This window comes from Zerene cesonia, chromosome 20 (genome assembly GCF_012273895.1).
Source record: "Zerene cesonia ecotype Mississippi chromosome 20, Zerene_cesonia_1.1, whole genome shotgun sequence".
Classification (NCBI taxonomy): Eukaryota; Metazoa; Arthropoda; class Insecta; order Lepidoptera; family Pieridae; genus Zerene; species Zerene cesonia.
In genome coordinates, this window is record NC_052121.1 from 10,318,363 (window position 1) to 10,330,003 (window position 11,641).

Sequence of the window (11,641 nt, forward strand, 5' to 3'; positions counted from 1 at the left end):
CGTGGGTAGAGTGCGGGCCAGAGTGCGGAGGAGCAGTGGCTCGACACTCCGCAGTGTGCACATGGTGGTCGAGCGAGGAGGACGCGCGGGAGAGGCGGCCGCGCGCGGGGCCCGGCTCGTCGTGGTTGACGACGGTGATATGCGGCGGCGGGGGCTGGGGCCTGTCTAGCGACGTCTGGATCACTAGCGAGGGCCTGCGGTCCGGCTTGGCCTGGCGGCTCGGGGAGCGCGCAGCAGGCGACGCCTGCGGCCGCTGGTCCCAGTGCAGCACCACGGTAACTCGCCCCTTGTTGTCCATGATCTTCCATGAAGGAGTCTCATCGTGCAACTCGAGCGCGTGAATCGTTTCGCATACTATTTTTGGTATTGCCGATATCGCTGGAAAAAATTAAAGTACTTTATGATTGTGACGGTAAATAATAATTATAATGAAGTCAGTTAGTGTACGCATTATTTAAAAAATTGTATAAATAGCCAGGAAAATGCGTTTCATAAAATAGATTAATGCATCGATATAATGTTATCATATTCCTAGCATATAAAATAATTTAAATTAAAACGCTGGTAATGTTAACGCTTCAAATTTCACAGATTAAATCCTTCACACATAAATTTCTATTAATTGCAATGTTGTATTACTCGAACTTTATAGTTCTCAACAAACAAATAAAATTGAACGTTGGACGTTGTAAAAACATAAAGGTAAGGCCGCCCAACAAATGTACTTTTCCTTTTAAATCAATATTCTTTTGAAATTTTCTTCTATGTGCAATTTAGTTGAATAGTTGACGAATTTGCATAGTAAACCGACGACTACATAGTACATACCGGCCTTGATGACGTCGACTCCAGTGGGATACCATCGCTCGCCCTGCCGCAGCAGCAGCAGTACAGTGTTGGGGGGCAAGGTGCGCCAGTACTCGCCGTCCTCCACCTGCGTCCCGTCGCTCTCGAGGACCAGCCGCACGGGCTCACTCGCAGCTACCGATAGCTTCTCCTTTCCTACAAACGAGTTGTGCTGATTTCAACACACAAGCTTATAAAGACTTATATGTAAAAGGACTTGAACCTCGTTTCCTTTTCCCCAGTTCCTTCCTTCTTCCCAATCGTCAATCCTTTTCTTATCCCTTTCCTCTAAAATGCGGGCAGTGCATTCGCACAAGCACTATTTTTGCGAATTCGCTGCTCGCAATATTCATGGGCGGTGGTGATTACTTACTATCAGGCGAATCTAGCTCAGTTGACCGCGGCCTAATAAACTTAATACAATATTTACGGGCATACTTAAATAATATAAAAAACACATAAAATTAAATAAACTCTTAATTAAGATTATGAATGATTATTCATATATAGTATATACACTTCAAAACACATCCATATCCTCACAGACTAACTTTTTTATACGCAACCGCGCGTTCCAACCATTTTCACGTCAACCGTAGCGTATCTTTCACTAAAAACTTAAGCATAAAAAACGTGTGTAACGCGTGCACATCGCACGTAGCACCGCTGGGAACTGACCAGAGCGAGACCAGGAAAGCAGGTCGAGCATGCAACCGTGACAAACTCTATTGACCTGGTGTAAACAGTTTACAGATATGCCATTCCTCACTCACACGCCAGGTGTTGGCGTTAAGCTTAGACATCTTACGTTTAGCTGCTATAGCTATAGATATATATAGTTCATTCGGATAATGTGAACACGCTAAAATCTACGAAAACTTAGCGATGGGTAGGTAAAGATGGTCTATTTATCATAGAATGAAAGAAAATAATTATTTCAAATATACTTAGGTAGTAGGTATATTAGTAATTTTATAAAACAGACAATTGATTTTATTTTTATATTCATTCATTCAACAATGCAGATATATTCAGTTATGTAAAAGTCAATCGAATTAAGAAATTTGTCAAAATCACAATCAATAATTTACTCCTGTAATAAAGCTTACAAAATTGTTTTTTAATTGCTAAAAGTGTGTTTAAAAGTTTATTTTATTATTTATTATAAGCACAGGATATTTACAATTTTCAAACTTATTCTTTTTCACTCAAATTTCGAAGCATTATTTATAATAGTTTGCGCTTTTTGATGAAGCAATTTTTAAATACTAATTAATATGACTGATAATGACTCCAAGCATTAAGAAAACTGATGAATATAAAAAAATAACGGATGCTTTTTTCACTAAGAAATAAAATCATACATTATATCCAATACATATATAATTGCATATGCTTTTTGTTCCCAAATAGGAATTTGAAATCTAGGATACTAACCTCTATGTATTAACTCCTCGAAGCTAGTCACTACCAACCCCTTTCTTACATTTCGAGAGCTGTCCCATATCTTGAAAGGCCTCTTTCCTCTAACCTCCTGAAAAAAATCATTCTCATTAGCATAACCCGACTTAGGTTTCTTATATTTCTCAATTAGATATTAAACGTCCTATAATTTTCTAACTTTTCGCAGTATTTGTTTTAATATATAATATTAGTTATATTATATACTCGTTACAGTTGTCAGGTGAAAAGAAATACCTAACCGTCAACAACTGAATAAACTGACACCCTCTTTCCGATTAAATCAATACAATGGCAAAAAAGAGCAGCTTTATTTTTTTATTATATTCCACAAAAATGTTAAAAATGATTGTGAAGTAATTCTCCGAGTATTGTTAAAAGCAAAATCAGGCTGTATTGGTACTTTAAAAAATATTTTATTTTTATAATTAGCAAGAACTGATAGGAAGTAATGTAACAATATCGATATTTCATAGGTAATTAGTGTGAGAGAACCCTACATAAGACTTAAAAATTACAATATCTCAATATCTAATTATTAAAAATTAAACAAAATTTCGAAGACCTTCGGACACATCTTTTATTCATTTTTCCATCGTTGTAAATAACTATCTCTTGAACGATTTACAATTATATGTCATTAAATATTTACAATCTGCAAAGGTATGAAAATGTCAAAAATGTTTCATGAAATGAGGGCTTATGACTAAAACAAAGCATAAACTGAAAAATCATGCGCGTGTTATCGCGGTGCGTCGTATCGGCTACGGCGTAGCCGATGTCCTGCTAGCCTGCACTAGCTGCAAGACTGCACTGGGTGCAACGCCCGAGCGACCTGCGCCCCCGCCCCGCGGACCCCTCGTAACCCCCTTACAATCCCGCACATGCCCAACTCACTGACACGCCCCTGCACGCACTGTGCGTTGACCTACTGACTCCTTCTACGATCTTTAATCTAAACTGTCTCAACAGTGAGCATAAATAACATTATAACAAGACTGTTCATATTCACTTCCGTCAATATGTAATGCCTATATCGTATTGAATGTTTCAAATCAGCTGATACTCATATAATGTATTTAAAAGTTTTGACATAATTTTGCGAGTAAACGTACTTTTTCTTATGAAAACTGACCGCTTTTGAAAAAGCAAATAAAATATACTGCATTCCGCATTATTTATTGTGGTGGTTTGTGAAGAAGAGGGATGTTAAAAACATTTCAGATGTTTTAACGGGATTGGTGTAAAATAAACTGGCAAATAATTTCAAATTTCGGAATGAGCGATGAGGATGCAGCTAAGGTCAATGAATACTAAAATTACCTCTTGTATTTCGACAATCATTTTGACGGCACTCACTTCACACAAAGTCCACTTTATTGTCTATCCTTTAAAGTAAAACATTATAAAAATATCAACTCATTAATCGACAGACGAAAATGGTACGTAATGTTAAACATTCTGTTTTACAGTTACATAACATTTTGAAAACATATCGTAATCAGAAAATATGAGAAAGTTGTTCCATTTAATGGAATGCACAACGTTCAATAAATATTCCTATAATATATAAAATCGCGTAAATAATATCTATAAAAACATTTCTGTATCACTGCACGGTAAAACTTGACAAATACGAACGTCATTGCCACTCAACATCTTTACATAATAATCCGACGCTCTCGTAATCCAATTACAGGTTCACGCGGAAAAATAAAATGCTATTAAGTACGTAATACATACAGTAATATAATTATAGTTTTTAGAGGTTAAATAGAGTTGGACGGCGCGGTGCGCCGGCGAGCGCCGCGGCGGCTCTGCTGCCTCGCGAATCGTAACTCGTGACCGGGTCGCGGCCTCCTTCCCTCTGAGGGCGGAGGGAGCCCCCTTCCCGCCCACCGCTCACCCCCGCTGAGGCCTCAGACCCGCACTGCAGCGCCCGTCCAATGCCGTAACATCTTCGAAATTAACAACACCAATGATGCACTTTTCGTGTGGATATTAAAAAGTATTTAACCCACTGTCAGAACTCGTAGAGCTTCGATATGATGAATGGATTGCCTCACTATTTTATGATTCGCTTTTAGCGTGAAAGTTGTGTAGCAAACACGATTCTACGTTGACTTACATCGTTAAGCTTTCTATGCAATCATGTCATGTTTTGTTGTATGGATACGATTAAATTTTAAGAAATCATGAGATGTTATAATTAGATCAAATTCAGTCTACTACGAAAAAGATGAATAAACCCTGCCGTGCTACGAACTCATGAGCTACGATATTCTAGAAGCAAATTTTCTACATAATGCTGTTAAATTTGGAATAATAAGGATTCTCAACATTATAGTATGTCTCCTATGCCTAGTGTCTTAATTTTTTTTTACATCTTAATTTTTAAGTAAATAATACTGTAATTGTTTTTATATAAAACAAAAAAAGGCACAAACGTTTCATAATTGGTGAGAATACGGACATTATGAAAGCTATAAAACATAAAAATTCGCCTAGAAATCTCAACATTACCTATTCCAGCTATGCAAATGCATCTGAATCAAAAAATATGCGAGATTCATAGCCACGTTTCCACGCAAAATGGAAAATGGTTACGATTTTCAATATTGGTGCATTTAATGGATCAAACGTAGGGGAAAATGAATTCAACACATTTTTCTCTACGTTGCTTGCAACAGACACTAGTTATTTTTATTCTATTCCATGGTTTATTGAATTCGACGTAAATGGTCATAATTAGAGTGCTTTTACCTTGATATACGTATGTATAAATTTTTAAGTGTTCTTTAGTTAAAATTATATACATATAGTAAATGTTAATAAGATAACATTGGACGTAATCTACTTTTTCTCCTATCTGACTTTTATTTTTTGTTAAATAGCAAGTGTGATCTAAACGGTCCCAAAACATTTTTATTTTATGACGCGACTGACGACACTATTTTGTCTATAAGAGTGATGCAATATAAAACCAACATTCCAAAAAAAAAGTAATTAATCTCATGAACTCAAAACCTTTTTCTATAAACACATCATTCATAAAAATGAATACAAAAGTTATGTCAATGAATGGATTAATGAATTTAAATGTTATAAAAATATTATCTTCACTGGAACTTCTACAGAAAATAACAAAACCTACGCATTGATGTTAACCTTTACCACTATGAAACAGTGGGAGTCCCGCAATTTTTTTACGTATTAAGCAAATTACGTATTAACCTTTATAAAATACTAGCTGCGCCCCGCGGTTTCACCCGCGTAAGTCCGTATCCCGTAGGAATATCGGGATAAAAAATAGATGTTGGCCGATTCTCAGACCTACCCAATATGCTTACCAAATTTCAGAGGAATCGGTCAAGCCGTTTCGGAGGAGTATGGCAACGAAAACTGTGACACGAGAATTTTATATATAAGAGAGATATCCATGTGATTTAGGCGCCTTTGTTATTACAATGCGAGAAAATTCATTCATTTCAAACATTTTTCGCTAAACATAAATATCAATCATCTCACAAAATTGAGATACTCCAGAACAAATTCATATAATGCATATCAGTAACTCTTGCTTGCATATTAGTGGAGATGTTACAAGAATATAATTGCAGTCTGGGTCTTTTTGATTTATTTTGATGAATCACATTTGTTTTAAAAAATATTATTAGCTTTTGCTTGACAGCTTTATTAGCTTTTAATATTATGTATGACTGTATATGACATTTCATGTCTTTGTCACAGTCTACATCAACGCGCGTTGTAATATTCTTAGATACGAAAAAGTAAAACCAATGCAATTCTTACATCATTTTAATTAAAATGATAAATAAATACAAACTTATTTCTAAAATACTATACCATAATGGCATCTCACTATCTAGCATCTCGTCTAATTTATTTGCAAAAACCCTATCTAAACGAAGTAATTAAAGCAAAAAAATTCAACGTCAGTTACGTTGAATCTTGCATTATAAAGCAAATTTTTCTTACAAAGGAAAATACAGGGTGGGAACGTTATTACAGAAATAGTTTTATAACATTGAAGAGGAGGCTCCAAATGCCGAGATATTAAGTTCTGAGACGTAGAGCCTTAATGAGAACGGCGATCTGACAGGCCGCCCTTAAAGAATTTTCACATTTGCCACCCATCTCACCCTTAATTACACATACCTGTTCTGAATTATCGAGTGCAGTATTCGTGCTTTGTTCATTTCGAAATTAGGAAAAAATAACATATCTTATACATCTAAAACAAAATATAAAAAAACAGCAACAGTGACAAAAGGCCTCCCTGTCAGCAAGGCCAACCATTTTAAGAGAATTTGTAAATTTTAGAGGCAAAATGACCATCATATATCACTTTTACATTTTTATTTGTATGAAATGCATATAAATGTTCAAATAATAAGCAAAATTATTTAACTGTTTTATAACAGTATTGTATGTTATCAAGTTTAGAAGAAATATTTTATATTTATCGATACGTAGGTATTTTATAAGTATTGATTAATTACTTCAATGAGTTTCGCCTTAGGTATTATTATTACTACATTATGTCTATTTTAAATCAGCTTAAGAGTTTGTTTCAACGAGCTAATATCAGGAACTATAGTGCATTTTTGTAAGAAGCCTATAGGCTATACGACATCATGTACAACGTGAGTACAAAGGTAGTATTTTATAAATGTGTTTGTGTGTTCTATTTTCATGTTAAAACAGCTGCAAATATTTAAATAATATAAAATATTATTAATAGTTGTTACAGTATAAGTACACATAGTACAATATGACTGCATTATACATACATTATGCATTAAAGATGAACTCTAGAACATTACAAACCAGAAACCTATAGATCAATAAATCTGCTTAATAAAGTGTGGATGGATAGGACACCACCAAATAGCCGCAGAAGACAAGGCCGGCCACGTGTTTCTTGGAATTGATCTGTAGTTGCTGAACCAAAGAAAACTGGCCTGTCATGGCAAGAAGCTTAAACAAAAATGGCTGGAAAAAATTTACTGCTTCTCGTGAAGTTGAAGGATCAAACGTCATGCATTAATTATACAGTCTTGTAGAGGAATACTTATTGTGTGTGTTGAAATTAACTTGATTTAAAATGACATTAATATCTGGAACTAAACTGGAAATTGGCGTCGCAGTTTCTACTGTATTTACATATTATTTGAGCGTAATCAAAGATGTAAGCATAGCAATTTAATTAGTTATTTATTAAATAGTTTAAATTAAAATAAGGGGCATACAATTTTTTTCAATTTTTTCACACGACTTCTTCTGTTATGGAAAGTATGTGAATGCAAACCCAAAATGAGTATAACATATCTCCTTAAAACAGATCTCGGAGATGTTTATGAGGATCTTTATGGGGCCATTAATTCTGAAACGATGGTATTAATATGAACCCTATTCCTTTAATACTTCATTAGACAAAATCGATAGCTATGCATAACGCAATGAAAAATAATAATATACTTTATCGTATCATTATATTGTTAGCAATTTCATTATATTGTATACATTCTTATGTTTTAAGAAAGCTCCTGAACAACAATCGAATGTATAGTCTACAATCTACATGATTGGTATATAAAATTATAGACAACTAGCGGTGCGCCGCGGCTTTGCCCGTAGTACTGCCGTATGTGATCAGTAAAAATTTACCGACAATATCAATTAACGTAATTATAATAACATAAAAACTTATGATTTATTGCTATGATGATAATACATTTTTATTTTTTAAGAGTAAGTATAACACATGTCGATATATAAAAGATATTCTTTTTTAACAAAACATTAAACCGTCTTCGAATTATTATAATTAGACAAATCTAAATAGGACTAGATGAGAGTCACCAACTTCCAACTTCCAAATAAAAAAATAATTATTAAAAACGATTCACCCCATAAAAATTTTTAAGGTAAGAACAACAAAAAATACAGACGAATTGATAAGCTCCTCCTTTTTTGACATTGGCTGATAATATCTACTTGTTGATGGAAAAAGTATTTAGTAAGTATATACCGAATAGGTATTTGCACAGATTATTAAATAGTTACTACGTGTACGCAAGCTTAGACGCCTAGATTAATGCCTTAAGGTCAAAAATAATAAATATTAACATGAAATCTCTTTAAAGATATTAGAGTTTAAGTTGGGTGTATTTTGAAGATTTGTTTTATAAGATCCGGTTGATATCGGTATGATTATGAAAAAAATTATTATTTTTTTCTAGACAAGCTTATATACCCTTTCAACTAGAAATTCAACCTTTGCCATAATATCTAGAAGTGTAACAATATATTGAAGACGGTTATATGAACAATAAATAAATGACAAAAAACAAAACATTAGAAAATATTTACACATACATATTAAGAATTGGTCAGACTTCGTAAAATAATAATTTCAAAATTTGGAAGTACTGATCTTTTCTCTTTAAATAAACAAATTATTTTATTTTAGCTTTGATGGACGTAAGTTACTCTAACTGATAAGAGAGAAAAGCTTCTCAGTAGCGCTACGATTCAGGTAACTGTGTTTGTATACAAATCATAAAAATTTATTTAATTATAATTATAATTGTGTTTGTTTGAACACGCTAGTCTCTAGGAATAACTGGACCATTTTTTATTATTTTTTTAGACATGTATTTTCGTGTATATACCAAGAACGAAGCCGGGGCAGACCGCTAGTCTTTATTTATAAATAAAATAAGGTTGTGTTAGTTACGCTATTTAGAACTAGAAAACGGCGGCACTTATTTTATATGATTTATGCTGTTGGATTTGTCACCACTTGAGAAATAAGTGTTAAAATTACAAAAAGAGTTAAACCGGGTGGAGCCGGCGATAGCCCGTCATATATATAAAAAGTTTATTTTAATAGCCGTTTTTAACTGTTGCATTAAACTTAATGAAGGATGAAGTGTTCTTCAGCGTTTATCTGTGAGGGGGGAGATCAATTTTTTATCTGTATACAAATATATCTTACAAGTAAACCTAAATGGTAGTTGTAGGTCATTATATCTATACAATTATAGATAATCACTGGTATATAAAACCTTCGTCGAAATGATTTGATGCTTACACAGCAATAAAAAAACGTTCAATTCTATAATATAGTCATATATTGTTTTATTGCCGTTTCATTTAATGGTTCTAACGTAATTATGAATTGGTTTATAAGCCTCCAGCCTTTAAAACGATATCTTAAGACTTGTTTATAGTTGATGAAAAAACTTTATATACATTAATTTAAGTAATACTAAATAGGAATGAAAACTTTTCTATAGAACAGCAATAACGGGCGTGATATTTCATACAATAGGTTTGATTTGGTTATGACACGGGTGAACGTCGATCTCCCGATAGGCTCCCGATGCTAATATAATAAACCTTATAATATATCACGAACTACTGAACTGATTTCGATAAAGATTTGCTCATAGATTAATTTCAATCTAGATCGAATGTTATTCTATTCCTATTAAAGTATATTAAAGATACATAAACAATAATATATATTGCATTTTCCTGATCTTGTATACTATATACTCGTTTTGTAAATAAAATAATTCTCTTATACCAATTTCTTACATAAACACGACAGTAATTCATTGTACACCTTACATAGATATACAAGGTAAGGAAAAACCTTTGGAAAAGTCTTAAATAGAGCGAGTATTATAGAAAAAGCTTTGGCAATGTGCTGTTGGATGGTACTTCGACAGTGTAAGCTCTATTGATTTCACATACCAACAACAAATATGTAGGAAATTCTCATAATTATTACGTGATGTTGCAGTAGTAGCTTATGAGGAATCAGTATCAATAAATTTTCTAATAAATTTCTAATCTTGAATTTTATTTTTATCTTAAATTTCTTTAAGATAAAAATAACGAACAAATTGCTGGTAGTCTTCCTTTCCAATTACCGTCTGTTATACACACTGTAATAAACTTTAATATAAAGTTGATTTCTATGGATACAACTGAATGTGGTGGACATTTTTGGGACGGAGCCCTGTACTAAAAAATCTATTATATCTATGCTACGCGCTACAGCAACCGCTACGGACCTGCTACGCGCTACGGACTTTTATATTCACGCATGTGCCAACATTCTAATGCATATTTTTATAGTTATTTCTTGAATCTTTTGTATCTATTTCCATTCAAATCAATACTTTCATTTGTTGAGGAAAACACACCATGACGTTAGGAATGTCTGCGAATTTTTTTAGGTGGAATATCGATCTATTTCGTATGTATTCTAGTATATTATAGTAACATGTACAATACGAGGGTTGATAGGAATTGTTCTAATGCAGTCTGCATGTGCACATATAGGCTAGAAAAGGACGCGCGCATGGCGGGACGGCGCGCGAGAACAGGACGCCGGCTGCGGCACCAGACCCTAGATGGAGCACTGCTGCACTAGCACTACTGCACACGGGAACACGGGCAGGCACGAGGGCGTGATAATAACCATCTCCGGGCGTGTCAGTGATCGGTTACGTAAGCGGCGGCGCCGGTCGCATGAGGGTTACCTCTCTGGCCATCGCGGCATGACCGCCGGAGGCCGCGGGCGCGCGTTCACGCCGCCATCTTCGAGGGGCACAGCCCGGGACTCGCGTCACGACTCGCGGAACACTTAGTGCTGCGCCGCGTGGGCGGCGATCGATGTGCCTCCCGCGCCTGCGCGCCCGACCGCCACCGACGTCCCCCGAGCGGCCGATGCATCCGCCCTGACCCACTTCGCGCGCACACTGACCTCCTTCTACCAATGGACTTGCGATGCGACGTGTACACCTCCCCTATTTTATTCGACTCAGCGAGCAATTGACAGCTTAAGACCCTTCACTTTAAGACTATAGTCGAGTGGCAATTTAGCACTTCGGTGGAAAATCTGTTGGCAACGGTCATCTATTGCACTGTAAGGTAGTAAGATAAGTTGGTATTTATATGCCCGGGAGGCAAACAATGAATAACGAACTGTGAAATCAAACTAGACTGTTAGCAGTCGAGGTGATTTTACTTGTAAATGCGAATACAATTTTGCCATATTCATATTTAATGGATATTATTTTTATTTTCAAAACTTCTGTATTTTATACATTTTAATAAAAAATCTAAAGTTTAATCCTCATTCCTTGTAATATCGCTATAGGTAACCCATAACAACTGACCTTTAATACTAATCTGATTTAAAAAGGAAGATGAAATACTGATAGACATTTCTATCAGTATTTAATCTTCTTTTATTTATTTAATAATTTTTAATTATTGACTTACTAATGAG

At 34.8% G+C, this 11,641-nt stretch overlaps 1 protein-coding gene across 1 annotated transcript in view; it reads right to left on the reverse strand.

The window, feature by feature from the left end:
* LOC119835203 overlaps window positions 1–4,698 on the reverse strand; it is a 9,310-nt gene extending 4,612 nt beyond the window's left edge. The window contains exons 1-4 of the mRNA XM_038359902.1: window positions 3,631–4,698; window positions 2,284–2,380; window positions 829–1,002; window positions 15–378 (exon numbers count right to left, since the gene is read on the reverse strand). Coding sequence (XP_038215830.1) covers window positions 15–378; window positions 829–1,002; window positions 2,284–2,380; window positions 3,631–3,651 — 656 coding nt within the window. The 5' untranslated portion in view covers window positions 3,652–4,698. The remainder of the gene's footprint in view (window positions 1–14; window positions 379–828; window positions 1,003–2,283; window positions 2,381–3,630) is intronic.
* Between the last annotated feature and the right edge of the window lie 6,943 nt (window positions 4,699–11,641).